This window comes from Orycteropus afer, unplaced genomic scaffold (genome assembly GCF_000298275.1).
Source record: "Orycteropus afer afer isolate SDZICR_OR568_19922 unplaced genomic scaffold, OryAfe1.0 scaffold00140, whole genome shotgun sequence".
Lineage (NCBI taxonomy): Eukaryota > Metazoa > Chordata > Mammalia > Tubulidentata > Orycteropodidae > Orycteropus > Orycteropus afer.
The window spans coordinates 4,569,522-4,588,151 of record NW_006921727.1 but is presented as its reverse complement, the minus strand read 5'-3'; the positions used below and the strand labels follow the sequence as shown (position 1 = coordinate 4,588,151).

Genomic DNA, 18,630 nt, shown 5'->3' with positions numbered 1-18,630 from the left:
TCTCTTGATCTCCCTCTCTCCCTCCCTCTATACACAGCTTTTTGCTCAGTAAGTATGATTAGAATAGAATTATTTAACAACTGAGAACTTGATGGTTCATACATTTAAAAATACACTGGAGAGTTCAATTTAATCTATAGTATCATACCCATTGCTATAGAGTTGATTCAGACTCACAGCAACCTTATAGGACACAGTAGAACTGCCCATAGGATTTCCAAGGCCATCAATCTTTATGGAAGCAGATTACCTCGTGAATTCTAACTGCTGACTTTAGGTTAGCAGATGAATGCATTAATCACTACCCCACCAGAGCTCTTACAATCTATAATATAGCTTTATCTTAAATTTGAAGAGATTCTTTAATTCTATTCTGCTGTATTAAGACAATACTATTTTCAACTGACCCCATGAAATTCTCAAATGTATACAAGAAGATATAAACATGGATTATTAAAAGTTCTACTTCTGACAGTTCTACCGAAAAATAAAGCAATATCCATGAAATACAACAACCAAAACATTGATTCCATCATAAAGCACATACTTTTCTTTCATTGAGTTTTGTTTCCACCAATTCCCATTTTTCTTTCAGGTTATTTATGTCTTGGTCAATATTTGTCTCTGCAGATTTGGGGCATCTTGCAAGCATCTGCTGGCCTTTTTCCATCAGACTTCTATATGTTTCTTCTTTAACATCAAAGGCAGCACAGATTTCCTATATTGAGACACCCCCAAGTTATATAATTTTTGAGAGAGTAAGATCTGAGAGTCCTGTTTTTTCAGGTCATCAGTCCCAAAACCCTTAATATATTTTCATCTCTATCTGGCAAACAGATCCTAACACATTTGAACATCTCACTGTTTGAAACAATACTCAAACCAACAGTCATACTCTGTGTGTGGAAAAATCTTTGAAAGGGTGCTTTCACCATCAATCCATTCGGGCATGCCAGGGTTGTGAAGCTACATTTTAAATGCTATCAAGATAGCTGACAGCATCAGCTGTGTGACTTTGGACAAGTAATTCAACATCACTAAGCCTCAGTTTCTTCTCTATTAAAGAAAGGGGCTCTTTAGGTCTTTCCTACAACTATATTAAGTGACTGTGACACTTTGTTGGTATGATTTAATCCTGCACTGAGAAAAATGCAATGGTTAGAAAAGTAAAGGCCCAGAATAGAAGACATTTATGTTATTCAGACTTTGGAATATAGAAGTCAAACTTCTGATACTCTGAATATTATTCTCATTATAACATTTTTAAAGCTTCTAACTGAAATGCATTATGAATGTTCTATAGAGAATAGAAGAAAACATTGCTTAAACAAATTCAGAATTTAAGACCAATGAAACAAAAGTTAAACTTCATTCAAAAAAACTGAGACTAGTTTTATTCTACTAATTTTTTATTATGTGGGTCAAATCACAGTTCACAATGAAAAAGTATATATTTATGTCTCACTAACATTTTGACTTTGTATTTTTAATATCCAGATATAATTCACATAGCATAAGATTAACCGTTTAACTAACAGTGTAATTCAGTGTTTTTTTTTTTTAGTATATTCACAAAAATAATATTTTCAGTATGTTATTAGTAAACTCACACAACAGTTTCCTGAAATAATGAATATATCTTAAAGATTTCTATAAAATTCTTTATTGGATTAATATGACTTATTTGAACTATTTATTGCAATTTTGAAATAAATATATCCTTTGTCTGCTGTTTTACTTCACGACATTGACATGATGGTTATCTCCTCTCCATAGATAAATTCAAAATTGTTTCCAAATAACTGCAATCTTATTAAGATCTTATAATAATGTTAGAAATATACTAGAGAGTGCAGATTTTAATATACAGTGTGGTCCAATTCTTTCTTTCTTTCTTTCTTTTTTGTGGCTAAGAAGCTATCCTAATTTTGCTTCCTGTCATGCCTAAACCACGTATGGACATTTTTATAGCACATACAAATACATATGCAGGAATATCATTTGCCAAACCTATGTATGGTTGTGAGTATATCCCCATTTGTCTATCCATACCTGCCTACCTACATATCCACCTGTAGATTAGTGTTTGCTGTTACTGATAATGCAGTATCTTGTATTCAACAGTATTAGTGGGGTCCACTTCTTTGGCCAAATCCGTAAGTATTTCTACTTTTATTTCCAAATATATTAATTATTATCATTTGAATATTTAAAAACATATTTCTGATGCAAATTCTTAAGTATAAAAATGAGAGGAATAGTATTCAAAATGTGAGACAGACTGTTTTCTCCTAGATCCATTAGAGCTGAATTACAATGGGGAATGAAAAGGACGTGTCAATAAATCAAACGGATTCTAAATTTAATTAGGCCATCATTTATATGGAAGACAGTCAAGAGTCTCATGTTTCATATATTGTCCTCTCTCTTTCTTAAGCGTTGATAATGCAAAATAATTTGGATGGGAACAACCCACAGACCCCATACTCCACACAGGACTATTAAGCACAAGCCTCCCTTTGTCTATAACTGGTATAGGTATTAAATTGAAGACAAGGCCTCATCACCATTAAAACAAACAACTTTCATTTAATAGAACAATAATTCATTTTCTAGTATTCTATGAAACTAGGTGGTGTTATCAAATGTTCACACCACTCATTTTAAAGCCAATTTTGATTACTTTCCCATTTTTCTTTTCATTCAAGGCATAACACTTTAAAATTTACACAACATTATATTACTACCCATACAAGCTTGTTATTTCTTCTGGGAGGTTTGCTTCTACAAAATATCTAAACTTCTAAAATCTCTCCTCATATCTTGACACATTAATATTTGAAATAAAAAATAGGTTCTGACTTGAAAATTTTAATCTATGAATGATGTTGTTTTTAACACTATAAAACTGTATACCTTTTAAATTTTTTCCTATGATTCATTTATCATAGGATAAATAAACACAACATGGTCAGACAGTTTCTTAATCTGAAGCTAATACTGTAGGAAATAATATACTTACCATATGGGCATTAAGCTGTTCCTTGGCTGTTTCTGGTAAACCTCCTAGAGGTTTGGATGCCAACAGATGACGCTCTGTGTCAGTCAGCCACTGCTGCAGATCCTCAATTTCACCATGGAACCCTTTGGCCTAAAGTGATAGAAAGTTTTAAGTTTGGGCCCTAAGCATTTTGTCTTTCTAGCAGAAGACAATGTTCAAATAATTGCAGAGTTCTAAGCCTCTACACATACTTAAGAACAGCCAGGTGCCACTAGATTTGCCCTGTCTTTCATCAGGGAAACACTAATAGATAAGAGTATTAAGCTAAGAACTAGAGATCTGCATTCTGGTCTGTTCTATTCTTTATCCCACTTATTTTTACCTCTCTCCTTGAGGTATAAAAAAATTAAACAAGGACTACAAACGAATTAAAGAATTCCATGCTATTTCGGTCTTGAATGCTATAGAAAGTTTCAGAATTTATGATCTTATTCACCTGGCGCAAGGCACCATCCAGCTGCTGCTTCCTTTGTTCTGTTTTTTCTAAAACATTTTGCCAGCGTTGATTTAAAACCTCTAGCTTGTTTTGAAGGTTGCTTGCTTCTTCTCCTGCACTTGATTCAATTAGGTCATTTCCTGCTTTATTAACGGCCTCGACTGTGGACTGATGGGCTAATACATCATTTTGGAGCACCTGAAAAGATTAAGGTAGCATCATGCTTAACCAGTTTGTAACATGTTAACATCATTTTGAATGCTGAAACAATATCATATATGTAGAATTTTAATATTAATGAAAGTTTTAAAATGATAGATTTTTCTTTAACTTTACAGCTTCCCTAGGTATAAAGTTAGTCTATTAACATTCCTAAAATGATTATGTGACAATATTTGCCCAGTTCTTCCTATTAGAATCATCTTGCAAATGGTGACATTAAGTATATAGAGATTATGATTAAAAGGTTCTAATAGTTTTCATTTGATCCAAGGTCATTTTAATTGAACTTAAATCTCATGTCTTAAATAATTAATTCAAGAGACAGGATTTTTCTGACTCCTATATATTCATTTTCAAATATGAAATTAATATACTTCTCAAGATATATAGTACCATATTTTATAATTAGCATACTGAAAGGGGAAAAAATAATATGCATAGACAATTCTTGTATCTTTTTTGCTGGAAGGATGCTAGGATTAACTTCTAAGTTGACAGGAATCCTGGGTGGCCTCAACACTCAAGAGATTTCACTGTATGTCAAAGATACTCAAGCACAGCATTCCACTGTTAGATTTTTTTTTTTAAGTAGAAAATACATATACAAAATGCTTACTATATAGATGCCGGTAAATAATGGCTTACTTTTATACAATAGCAATATAAGAATAGCTTAATATTACTTATATACACTAAACTTGGGCCAGAGACATAAGCACAGAGAGCAATCCTAAGACTAAAACATTAATTTCTTACACTAAAAAGAATTACACTTTATAGAATAAATACAGCCTTGGTAATAGTTGCCTTTCAAGACAACTGTGGTTGCATTTTTGAAAACCAAAAGAAACTTCCCTCTGATCTTACCAAGAGTTGATCATAATCCTATCCTACATTCACTGACTCAGGGTTGGCAAACAATGGTAAAGAAAAGGTACATCATCTCTTGGCCTTACGGAAGACATCACACATCTGGAGGCAAATCCAGACCACAGACGATTTCCAGGGAAGAGGAGCAACTATCTGAGATCACTGTTTCTCTCACTGTATTCACTCATTTCATGAGCCATCTGGCAAGGGAGTGTTTTTCAAAGACTATAAAACCAAGTGAGCAAGAACCTGTCTGTACAGAAAGCACGGACTTTGATATGTTAACCATAGGAATCACTTTCAAAATGTCAGAGATCAATAAAAGATAATTCTATAAAATTTATTCTTCCAAATAGTCCGAGTCCTGCACCATATGCTAGAGTTCAGGAGCAGCAGGAGAAGAAAGAAGGAAAGAGGCAGAAACTCCCTCCTTTCCTTCAGCAACTGTGCTGGGAATTCTAAGTCCTCTAACTTTTGGTTTCTGGAAAACGAAGGAAAAGAGAAAATGAGCCATTTCTAACTGCTCGAAGAAAGACAAACAGAATGAAAAGGTCCCACCCATGCCCTGCCAAAACAACTGGAACAGGAGCCTCCTTCCATTTCTACTACCCTGTACAAAGGTCACTGATTTTCAAGACAGTTGCTAAGTATGAAAATGTAAACACATCTCTAAACTCATACTCTGAGAACGAATTTATTTTATTTTTATGCAGACTCAGTCTGGTCAGTCTTTATTGCTTTTAGCATAGTTATAATGTAGACATCAAATAACAAACCAGATTTCCATCTAAACATTTATTATAGAAAATAAGTTCTAATTGCTAAATCAGATATGGTTCAGCAATGACAATAAATGTAGACAGAGAACTAGGTAAAAGAGAAAGAACTATTTAAATTAAGGAACAATTACTGAGGGAAGAAGCATTAAAGAAAGACAAATGCAAGAATAATAAAAACTACATAATAATATCTTAAAGTGCTGAAACCTCTCTTTCATTTAAAAAATTATAATAAACTGGTACAATAATCAAATATTTGCTATTTGATAATAAAGAACAATTTAAGATTAGGATTTAGCACTCTGAAGATACCACTATTAATTTGAATGTTAAAAGTCTATGAAAGACTGTTAAATGTTAGGATAAACTCTGCATAGAGATAAAACATAATAAGCAATAACAAATACATACATGATGTTTGGCAAGTTCAATTTCAATGGCTTTTGGGTCTCCTCCAACAGGTTTCTGTTCACCTAGCAAGCCCTCGGTGTGGGTCAGCCATGCCAATAACTCATCCAGGGCATGCTGGAATTGCCCCAGTGCTAACAGAGCTCCCTCCAACTTATGCTACAGAAAAAGTGGAAAGGAAGAAAATCATTAATGAATTTGATATTATGAATGACACACTTATAAAACTGGGGCAAAAATCACTTGTTATATACTGTATATGTCTGTAAGCATATCCAGTGAGGTCTAGTCATCATTTACTTCGTACAATTTATGTTTGAATCTCTTCCTCTGTAGTTTATATATATAAAAAAAGGCACTTGAGATGTAGGAAGAGTTCTAATGAAACAAGGGAATTCAGGGTCTTCAAAAGTTTATTCACATAAGTGCCTAATTTTATTTTAATAATTTTTTTACATTAATACATGAAACTGAAAATTTATACTCTCTTAACAAGTCTTGGTAATTACCTGTCTGTTAATAATTCTCTCATCCAAGCTATCCCATATCAATTTCAGCTCCATTAATGGATCTTGAACAGTATGTTTATCGCTCTCTTCTGTTACTTTCTTCACCAAAAGCTCTGCTTGATGGTTCAGTCTTTCCATCTCTATCTGTTGTTGATAGGCCTCTGACTTAAATTGCTATTTTTTTAAAAAAGAGAAACAAAGATGGGAAATTTTTCAGAAATCAGTAACTTTAAACAAAAAATTTGTATGTGTTAGATCTTTATTCTAATTCACACTTGAAATTGGGGGAGCGAGATGAAGCAGAATAAAAATCCAACACAGTCTAACACATCGATAAAGAATTTGAAGAAAAAATATAAGGAGAATCCTTTTATTCAACATTTTCTAACAGAAAGATGTTTGTATTTGTAATTTTGATATTTCATTTTTTTTTGTTCTTTATAATGAAGAGTTAACAAATTTCAAAACTGAACTTTTCCCAATTTCCAATTACATACATTCAGTGAATTTTACAATAAATCTAAAAAAAACTTCTCTAAAAAATGCAAGTATTTCTTGCTCTAAAACATACACATATCTTGAATGCACTATTAATTTTATATCTACGGTAGCTGTTCTGTGTTTACTAACATTTAGTTATTCCTATGTTTTACCCACTCCTAATAAAAAATATCATTATTCTCCCTCCTGGTGGTTTCTAAATTTCTGATGCATGTTTAATCTTGGCTTTGCCAAGTAACAATTTAGCAAATGGTTGCTTGTAATAGGAAATTATTCTTTCATTAACTATCCCATTGATTTTAATCTGCAATATTAATTAATGGCTGAGTAGTTCCTTAAATATCTTTTAATGTATGAAAATAATAATTAAAAAATAATAACTAAAGTGTATTGAGCACTTGTTATGTTATATACAAGGTACTCTCAACAACTAATTAAGGGAAATAATTTTATCTTCAATTTAAAGTCACAAAAGTGAGACCAGTAAGACAACTTGCACAGGGGCATTTGGCTAGTAAATGGATGAGATGGCATCTAAACTCATAACAGCCTGCTATATGAAAATCATTGATGTTGTTGTTAGGTGCCATCGAATTGTCTCTGACTCATAGCAACCCTATGCACAGCAGAATGAAACACCGCCCGGTCCTGAGCCAGTTCCATGATCCCTGGCTGCTAACTGAAATGTTTGGACCTGCCAGCCGCTCAATGGAAGAAAGATGTGGCTGTCTGCTCTGTAAAGATTTACAGCCTTGGAAATCTTGTGGGGCAGTTCTCTGTTCTATGGGGAAGCTATGAATCAGAAATCAACTTAATGGCAGTAGGTTTAGCATTGGGTTTTGAAAAAATCCAGTGAGTTAACTGGAAAAGGTGTGCTGTCTCCTTCTGTGAATGAGGACTTAAATTAGGAAGGAAATAGCTGATTGCACTTTGATAAACGATCATCAGTACAGAGGAATTTAAAGAGGAACTACTCCAGCCATTTTCACAGCTGGACATCAACAGCCACAAAAGCAAAAATTACAAAGGAAAGCAGGTGGGGAAACAAAAAAACAATTAAAAAACAATCACTCTGGGAATCACAATTATACATATATAAATATGTCTTTAGTTTGTTAGACTAAATGAATTAATCAGAAGATCCTGAAGAACATAAAAATTTTACCGTATGTGTATTGGTAAAAATAAGACACTATTGAATAAAAAAAGTAAGTTATAAAAATCCTTACAGTATGATCCCTTATTTATAAAGTGTCTTTTATAGATAGATAGATAGATAAACAAAATATGTGTATGATGTATAGACACATACACACACACCCATCCCCCAGCCCCAACATAAGGAGACTTGAAGTCTTATGAGTATTTGCCTCTGGATGCATAGCATTTTGGGTGGCTTTAAATTTTTTAATTAAGAAGTTCTATTTCATTATTTTTTTAATTTTCTGATTTTTTAATAATGAACAGGTATTAATTTCATAAAAAACTAGTACTTTATTTCACTTATTAATTAATAAGTACTATTTATACACCGCTTTACTATTCACCAGACAACATTCTAAGTGCTAACCAGTTTCATAATTAAAATGTAAATCCTCAATTATGTAAAAGAAATAAATCTGTACAAAGAATTCCTTGAATCAAGAACTTAAAAATGCAAGGAAGTATTTGCTAAATTAGTTACCCTTGACCCATACCTTTAGCTCTTCAATCTGCTGCTTGACGGTTTCAAGATCTGTTCCGATTGGTGACATTGAAGCTAACTTACCACCAGCAATATCTACCCAGTCAAATATTGCCTGAAAAACAGATGGGTGCATGTGTTATATAATAGCACATTTGGATTTTTACATTTCTGGTGGTATAGAGGAGTATACTCCTAAATCTACAAAGACATTATGGTATTAGCCTAAGTTTATAGGAAATTAGGATTTTTACTGAAATAAGTGTAGCACAGTGTAACGTTTGTTTCCAAACATGAACTAAATGTTAAGTCTCATCTTGCATCCAAATTCTCAAAGGAAATTCTTTCTTCATAGAAGAACTTTCAAACACAAGTCGACTCGACGGCAAACAACAACAACAACAACAACAAATTAACAATTTTTTTTTGTAAATTAAATCACTCAAAATGAAATTCTTTTATGCTTTTACATCCCCCTAAAAGGCAGCCTGTGTATTGTACACTGAAAGAAAAAGATTCAACCTCATCTGGTTATTAATAAAGCAAGAAATTTATCATCACTTTAACAAAATATTTGGCTCAGTGAAACCCTTACATGTTATTTAGATATGCACCAAATTCCTACACATACAAATGATTAGTATTAAGATTATTATTCTGAATTGTAATACACACCTCATGATTTTCTATTTTTGATTCTTTTTTAGGTAATATAAACATTCAAAGAGGGCTCAATTCACGTATTTTCAGGTACCGAATGCAAAACAAAATTATCTTGCATTTTAAACAAAACTTAAAGTTGCCAGACCACATTGTAAAATATATACGTATCTTCGAAAAAAAATCTGGTTATCTTTAAGTTATCATAAATAAACGCTAACTAAAAACTTAAGCAGTAACCTAGAAAATAAAATTTATTTTACTTTGCAATTAAACCTTGAAACCTTCCATTTGGAGCTTTTGACATCTAGCTACAGTTACTCAAGAAATAGGTGATGATACTAAAGTACAAGCAACAGGACCTATGATGTGTCCCTTGTTTTTCCTAGTAGTGGTAAAGAGATTACACAGTCTGTGGAGTTTTGCCTACAGCTTCCTATAGTTAATAGCTCCTGACATCAAACGACTGTAGATGGTGGTGGTACCATCTTCAGCCATGGGAGAGTTGTTGTCGTTATGTGCCATCGAGTTGGATCTGACTCATAGCGACCCCTCCTTGGGCTTCCGAGGAAGTATCACTATGGAAGTAAATTGCCCCATCTTCCTTCTGAGGAGTGGCTGGTGGGTTTGAACCACCAGCCTTCTGGTTAGCAGTCAAATGCCTTAGGCATTACACTACCAGAGCTCCTGCCATGGGAGAGAGCACAACTAAATACCTTACCAAAGGTAAGCAAAAATCCTGATCCAGACTTACAGAGGGCTGGAGCACATTTTAGTTACTGACCACTGCATTCACTGATACCTATCCAATTAATTACCATTATTGTTATAATAAAAAGGGGGTGGAGGTGGGGAGGTTGGGGTGAGGAGTCATAGTAAGGTTTTATTTGCATTGAATTTTTTCATATATTTCCACAGTTCAAAACATTTTTCAGCTGGCATAAACCCTTGTTTGTTATATTTATTTCTACAACTATAGACATGGGGTGTGTAATCAAAAAGGAAAAGTTCTTCTCATCTGAACTCTAAAAATAATATTTACTTGGTGTTATGGAAATATTTAGAAAAGTTTCTTCCATATGGTAGCAAGTATGGCAGATTAAACTCTTGCCAGCAAAGAAACAAAGTTAAGGATGGCAGAGAGAGAAATACCCCTGTGTTGACCTCAGATGGCATGAGAATTTTTAGTATTAAAAAACTTAAAAATGGTTAAAGAACTGAATGAGGATCCTTCACAGTTGTGAAAAAGAACTATTAAAAGTAATTATGTATGTGGAAAAGAAGAAAACACTTTACACATCACATTATGATCTAATATAATAGAAATCTATTTTAGTACATGGAGAACATTGGCTTCAGATCAAATTTCTTTACTTCTGACTTCAGTTAAACGTGGTGATATTTTTAGATAGTGTTTACCCCTTTCATCTTATTCCACTCAATTTTAGAACAAAACTCAGATTCAGTTCCATTTCACTGTCTGGTGTTGAGCCATTTATGAAGAGTATAGTGTGGGAACATTTACTTTCATTTATTAAAAAAAAAACATATTAAAATATTTGTTTTCAAACTAAATTTCACTGAATATATATATATACATTGGTATATATGAGTCTATACTTAAGTGTCAGAAACATGTTTTGTTGTTGCTGTTGTTATGTGCCGTTGAGTTGGACCCGAATCATAGCGACCGCTCCTTGGGTTGCCGAGGCAGTATCACTATGGAATTAGATTGCCCAACCTTCTTTCCGAGGAGTGGCTGGTAGATTTGAACTGCCAGCCTTCTGGTCAGCAGTCAAGTGCTTTAGGCAATATGCTACCAGAGCTCCTAGAAACATATTCTAATAGGCAAAATATGAAGTAACCAATGACAATTGTAGGAATGCATTTATTCACAACTGCAAACACACTTGCAGTCTTGGGGTGGTGCCAATGTGTGAATTTGTAAGTATCAGTTAGTATACTTATACTTTCTAGCTAAGACCAGCAGAAACATTATAGCCCCCTTACCTGCAGTCCATCTTGGTACTGAACAGCAGCTTGCATGGCTTCATCAAGTTTATCAACTCGGTCCTTCCAAGCTTTATTTAGAGAATCCCATGCTGCATTTAACTATCACATAAATATTAGAATTATTTTAGTCCTAGTTCATATATATTCCCAACTACTTCTATTAAATATATTTTAGTGAATAAATATATTTCAGTTAACTAAATAAAAAAAAAAAGCATTCTGTCAAGAGTAGAAAATACCCAGTGGTACCTCATCTATGCTCTTCTTGACGATGGGTTTGTCAGGTTCCCCACATGCGGAGATGAGTTCAGAACCCAGGTTAATAACGATATCCAGCTCTTCCTGAAGTCCTTCTATTTCTTCCCTTATGGACTAGAAAAAGAAAATAATAGCCTTGGAATTTTAAGGAACACCACATTAAAACTATAAAGATGAGCACAAAGATATTAATGGTAGTTATTTCCAGCAGTGGAATTATGGTCAGTTTTTATTTTCTTTCTGTTTTCTAAGTTACTGTAATAAATGTTTTCATCAAGAAAAAACAGGAAAAAAAATTTAAATAAAAAGCATCCTTGAATAATAAATGCCAAAAATTACAAATATTAATTATTCCATGTAACAAATATCAGAAGTAATTTTTAAAAAGATCTATCAACAATATTGAAAAGCATAGGAAAACTTTGTTTTTCAAGTAATTTGACAATATACATTTAAAATGCAAAGAAGTAAAATATGAATTAAAAGATTTTATATAAATTAGTATATTTATTAGACTTAGGATAACTTTTTTGGTGGGGGTTAAGATAACTTAATCTTGGATTTACATTTTATGTCATTACCAGAGGGAATGTAAACTATAAAAAAAAATTGCAACATAAATGCAGTAGTCTCCCTTTATATTTTCATCTTCTTGGCTAAATATATTTATTCATCCCATAAACATTTAACAAGCATGAACCAAGCCCTAAACATTGGGGATACTAAGAAATAGATGTGGTTGTTCTCTTCAAGGAGCTCACAGTCTATCAGGAAAAACAGAGTTGTAAGCAATGGTAAGTCATACTTACCATTAGAAGTTAGGTTAGAAGTTTGTCAAGGATGGAGACACAGCAGACAAGGATATACTATGAATTACTTTGGAAACCAAAAGAGATAGCAAGGCTCTGAAGTAAGGCATAAACAGTAGAAATGGAGAGACATTTCTTAAAAAATACACTCTCCGTGTGAAATTTATGGTTGTACCCTACCTCATACCATATCACTATGCATTTCCTTTTTAGAACCAAATAAATTTTAAGCATAATTCCTAACACTAGCCACAGCAATCCATGTTTCATTATGCCACAGCTTATTATTTAACTTGGAATGAGATTTTTTTGCTTACCTCTGCTGCTTCCTGCTGTTGTTTCACCACTGAAGGATCAATTCCAGGATCCTCCAGGTCCCGGATGAAATCTTGAGTATCTTTAGTGGTAACTACCAATGACATGTGATCACACCAGAACTTTTCTGCGAGTTCCATTACATCCAATAGTTTAGCTTCCCTTTCTTCTACCAATGCATGTATATTCTCCCAAATGAAAACCATTTGGTCAAGCTTATCTTGAACAGCTATGGGAACAAACAGTATCAACAGTTCTGTATGTCAGCTCAACTTGAGCAATAAAGCAGACCATTTTAGTTCATACATTAAGTACTGATTTAATTTGCTAAGTGTCTAAAACTGTGCCAAATTTTGATGGACTCTAGTCTAGTGAGTATCATAGGAGCTCTGGTGGCATAGTGCCTAAGGCATTTGACAGCTAACCAGAAGGCTGGAAGTTCAAACTCACCAGCCACTCCTCAGAAGGAAGATTGAGCAACCTACTTCTGTAGAGATACTGCCTCGGAAACTCAAGGAGGGGTCGCTATGAGTCAGATCCAACTTGACAGCAGTGAGTTGGCTTTTTGGTTTAGTGGGTATCATTGGGCCCAAGAGCCTATCCTGGACAATGCAAGACCTGAGAGTTTCTTCCTCCTCCTAAACCAAAGCTCTTCCTGACAAAACTGGATGCTCAAAGCTAAGTGAGCTCAGAATAGACTCATGAGTTTCCAAGTTGAACAAGGCTGACCCTAATCCCAAAGAAAGTGAAAAAATTATGTCAAAGTTTATTATTTAATTATGCTCTTCAAAGCAAGAATAAAGTCCTCTGTTCAGTCCAAGCAATACAACATTGCAGAGTATGTATTTTGGACATGGTTCTAGACTACACTTACCACAAATTTCAACTAACCTATACACAGACATTCCGTTTTGGTCTCCAGCTCATATCTCTAAATGGTTCACTGTGGTCATGGTCATCATTTTGTTGGTCATGGATGGGAGATGGAATTCATTTTATGTAAAGGGAGTGTAGTCAGTAATAAGAACAAAAATCCCTAGATATGGTTTTATTAGCTTCATGTTTTACCCAACTAGTTTAAGAAGCCTGGATAACATATAATTTGTGTATAATGGAATACTTTGTATTTAACTAATTGATATCACACACACACAGGATGATATTAACAAGGTATTTATGTACACAGTCCTTCAACGACAACATATCATATTTGTAATACCTTTCCTAAGAGCTGCCATTTTGTTATAGAACTGGACTGTGAGTAAACAGCATGAAATTATAGAATTGTTTTAAAAGTTCAGTTGTTTCCTTATTCCAAAAATATTACCTTTGGCAGATATGTCTTTATCAGTACCCCCAGAACGAGCAATCATTTCTTCTCCCCTCTGTTTAAGAGTTTCATACAATGGTTGTAGCTTCTCCATGTCTACTGACACGTTCTTATTTTCACTGATCTGCTCCTTAATCTTCTCAACCTCAGCAGAGATAGATGGTGGCTGCCTCAAACGCTCCACGATACGTTCCAGGCTCTCAAGGATCTGATCTATCTTGTCATGGAACTAAGAGTAAAACATAGGAATTGTTTACAAGGAAAATTATCTGTAATACCCAATGTGAAATTTAAATGAAAACAAACAACAAACAAAAAATGCCACAATTAAGCATTTAGTCTTAGTATTAAAATCTCAGTCCCTTGAGCAACATATCTGTCTAAAGAGACATCCAGCTGGTGCATGAAGATATACGTTAAAATAATAACTTGTAGGTACCTTGCTGATTCACACAACTTATATAGACCAAACTTAGTTTCTTTATAAATAATTGAGTGTACTCATTAAGAAATGGTATGTGTTACCCAACCTGTGTGCTTTCCCACCTGCCATCCATCCCAGCCACCATCCCCTACACCTCCACCTGACAAGTGGTAGCAACCAAGCCCACTGCTCACCTGCCACACATACCATACCTGCCACCTCACTCACTTGGCAAGTGGTAATACATGCTCATGGTGGCATAGTGCCTAAGGCATTTAACTGCTAACCAGAAGGCTGGTGGTTCAAACCCACCAGCCACTCCCTGGAAGGAAGGTTGGGCAATCTACTTCCGTAGTGATACTGCCTTGGAAACCCAAGGAGGGGTTGCTATGAGTGTCGGGTCCAACTCGATGGCATATAACAACAACAACCACATGCTCCTGTGCCACTGGATTGACAACAGATGATGGCCAATGCTTACCCAGACCACCCTCAGCTGCTCACACAACCAGCCAACAGAGACCTGTGCTCACAGTCTCAGCTACTAACCCCCCCATCCAGAGAAAGTGAATGCCCCAGTATTGTCAAACTAGTGACCAAAGTAGTATACTCACTCCTCCTGGATATTATCAAACCAAAACAAAACAAAACAAAAAATCAGAGCAAAGCAAACAAACATACAATCAATCAATAAATGTAATAACACCTTAATGCCTTGGGGATGATAGACAACACCAATCACACAAAGAAGTAGGAGAAGACGGCTTAAGCTAGTAACCAAAATAACCATTCTTAGGAAGAAATGGTAATGGAACTATCTGAGCTCTGGTGGTATAGTGCCTAAGGCATTTGACTGCTAACTAGAAGGCTGGTGGTTGAAACCCACCAGCCATACCTTGGAAGGAAGATTGGGCAATCTACTTCGACAGAGATACTGCCTCGGAAACCCAAGGAGGGGTTACTGTGAGTTCAATCAACTCAATGGCAGTGAGTTTGGTTTGGATAGGTAATTCTAAAGACTTATACTTAAGATCCTTTAAGAGATCAAGAAAAACACAGACAAAACTCTGAAAGAATTCAGGAAAATAATACAAGAACAAAATTATAAAATAAATAGGCAATTAGAAACAGTTACTCCTCTCCCCCTCCACCAAAAAAACAAAACAAAAAACCTCAGCAACTACAAATCCAAAATATGAACAGAAAAATTTTAGGAATTTCAGATTTAATTCAATGGAAGCACACAGGAGTAGAATTCAATTGAGGGAAGGCTGAATCAGCAAAATATAGGATATATTACTTGATACCAATTATGTCCAAGGAACATTCAGAAAGAAAGAATAAAGAAAACCTAGTATGTGAGCCATTATCAAGAGGAACAACCTATATAAGACAGGAAATTGAAAACAAGAGGAGACGAGAGGCCTCACACTCCCTGATCTCAAAAACTGTTACACAATCACAGTAAGCAAAACAGCCTGATCCTGCTACAATGACAGACAGAGAGAACAATGTACCAAAATTGAGAACCCAGAAGTAAATCTATCCATCTATGGTCAACTGATCTTCAAGGAAGGGTTGAAATCCATTCAATGGGGAAGAGAATGTTTCTTTAAACAAGTGGTGCAGGCGAAACTGGATATCCATTTTCAGATAAATGAAATAAGATCCATATCTCACATTATACAGAAAAACTAACTCAAAATGAATCAAAGACTAAATGTAAACCTAAAACTATAAAGATTATGGAAGAAAAAACAGGGACATTAGGGGTCCTAATATATGGCATTAATAGAATACCAAATATAGCTGAAACCACACAAACTGCAGAAGATAAATTAGATAACTGGGATCTCCTAAAAATTAAACACTTATGCTGATCAGAAGACTTTACCAAAAGAGTTAAAAGAGAACCCACAGACTAGGAAAAATATTTTGGCTACAACATATCTAACAAGGGTCTAATCACAAAAAGTTACAGAAAACTTCAACACCTCAACAACAAAAAGACAAATAATCCAATTAAAAAATGGGCAAAAGACATGAATAGACACTTCACCAAAAAAGACATTTAAGCAGCTAAGCACATGAAAAGATGCTTGCAATCATTAGCCATTAGAGAGATGCAAATCAAAACCACAATGAGATATTATCTCAACTCAGCAAAAATGGCAGTGATCACAAAAAAATAGAGAGGGAGAGAGAACAACAAATACTGGTGAGGTAACAGGGAGACTGGAACTCTTGTACACTGCTGGTGGGACTGAAAAATGGTACAACCACTATGGAAAACAGTAATGCACTTGTTTAAAAAGCTGGAAATAGAAATGTCATATGATCCAAAAATCCCACTCCTACATATATGTCCTAGAGAAATAAGATCTGTGACACAAACAGACATATGCATACTTATGTTCACCACAGCATTATTCACAATAGCAAAAAAATGAAAACAACCTATAACATATTACAATGTATGGATGGATAAACAAATTGTGGTATATACGTACAGTAGAACACTACACAATGATAAATAATGATGATGAGGCCATGAAACATCTCGCAACATGGATGAATCAGGAGGCTATTATAGTGAGTGAAATAAGTCAAACACAAAAGATTACATATAAGAGACCGCTATTATAAAAAATCAAGAAAAGGTTTATACACAGAAAGAAACATTCTTGTGATGGTTACTGGCGAGGGGTATGAGATGGACTAACTAGATAGCAGAAAAGAGTTAATTCTGGTGAAATGAAAGGCAATTAAACATGGGGGAAGTCAGCACAACATGACCAAGGCAAAGAAAGACACTGACAGGTACACAAGAAAAATGGATAAATACAGCAAATGCTAGAACATATACAATCCTGCAACAGCAATAATAACTAACAGCAATTTATGAGTCGATACATAGGTAAATATGGATGCTAAATAGGCAAAGGAGGTTGTACAAGGGTATACCTGCATACATATATAGGTATGGTGGTGGATATTTCTATGTACGTACTTGCAAATGCTGCAGGTATACTCATATAGAGAGAGAGACCACATAGGGGGCACAGTTATAAAACCTACGTAGACACTGGGACTGAACCACTGGACTTGAAGGCTAGGGACCACGGTCTTGGGGTACATCTAGGTCAACTGGCAAAACACAGTTTATAAAGGTAATGTTCTACATCTTAGTCTGGTGAGTGACATCTGGGGTCGTAGAAGCTTGCAAGTGTCCACCTAAGAATCAACTATTGTTTGCTTTCTGCCTGGAGCAAAGGAGAAGAAAGAAAAATGAAGACTCAAGGAAGAAATTAGTCCAAAGGATTAATGGCCCACATGAACTACATCTTCCTCTGACCCAAGACCAGATGATCTAGATGATTCCCAGCTAGTACTACCAACCACTCTGACCAAAACCACAATAGAAGGCCCCAATTAGAATGGGTAAAAAAATTCAAAGTAAAATAAGTAAATAAATGAATAAATAAAAGACAAGACTTACTGGTCTGAAAGAGACTAGAGGAACCCTCTAGACTATTGCCCTGAAACAACCTTCTAACTTGAAACTGAAGATTCTGCCAAAGGCCATCTTTCAGCCAAATAACAGACAGAAGTATAAAACAAACAATAGCACCCATGAAGAATGTGTTCCTTAGAACAATCAACTATGTGAGACCAAAAGGGCAACATTTGTCCAAAACCAAATATGAGAAGAAGGGAGGGATAAGAAAACAGGGAATCCAAGGAGGAGACAGGAATAGTGCAAACACATTGTAGGGATTGCAATCAATGCCAATTTGTGTATGAACTATTGATTGGAAAACTAATTTACTATGTAAACTTTCAACCAAAGCACAATAAAATCTTAAAAAAAAAAAAGAAAGAAAGAAAGAGTCTGTATTAGCATATAATTGTGCCTCCTGGCAGCAGCGTTTTACAGTATCTTACTTACCTGTTGTTTCTTCTTATCATAATACAAATTAACTTCAAAAATTAAATATAATAAACTATTTAGCTATCAAAAGTTTTTAATTGTTTAATTTTTTACTGATCATTTTGAAATTCTAAAAGGTTGTTTATTAAATGCAAAATCTATGAAGAGTGATGATTAGTTCAAAGGAATTCCTTAAGTTTAAAAATTAAACAAAAAAAATTCTCCAATACTGGATCAGAAATTTGTATTTAATTCATGGTGAAAAACATAATCAAATGCATGAAAGAATTTAAAAATTTTGTTTGCAAAGGTATTATGACAATTATACAAAGATATAAAAACTTGTTCAATATAGATTCTACACTGTCCTCAAAGTTTAAAGAAACATTGGTTATAGAAAATGGACCACACTAATGTCTG

General features: G+C 34.4%; 1 protein-coding gene across 1 annotated transcript in view; it reads right to left on the bottom strand.

Annotated features, from left to right (window-relative positions):
* Positions 1–18,630, bottom strand: part of DST (dystonin) — a 614,637-nt gene that overhangs the window by 39,184 nt on the left and 556,823 nt on the right. Inside the window, exons 75-84 of the mRNA XM_042781628.1 lie at positions 13,853–14,084; positions 12,528–12,754; positions 11,393–11,515; positions 11,141–11,242; positions 8,484–8,585; positions 6,286–6,459; positions 5,780–5,935; positions 3,498–3,695; positions 3,023–3,151; positions 548–718 (exon numbers count right to left, since the gene is read on the bottom strand). Coding sequence (XP_042637562.1) covers positions 548–718; positions 3,023–3,151; positions 3,498–3,695; positions 5,780–5,935; positions 6,286–6,459; positions 8,484–8,585; positions 11,141–11,242; positions 11,393–11,515; positions 12,528–12,754; positions 13,853–14,084 — 1,614 coding nt within the window. The remainder of the gene's footprint in view (positions 1–547; positions 719–3,022; positions 3,152–3,497; positions 3,696–5,779; positions 5,936–6,285; positions 6,460–8,483; positions 8,586–11,140; positions 11,243–11,392; positions 11,516–12,527; positions 12,755–13,852; positions 14,085–18,630) is intronic.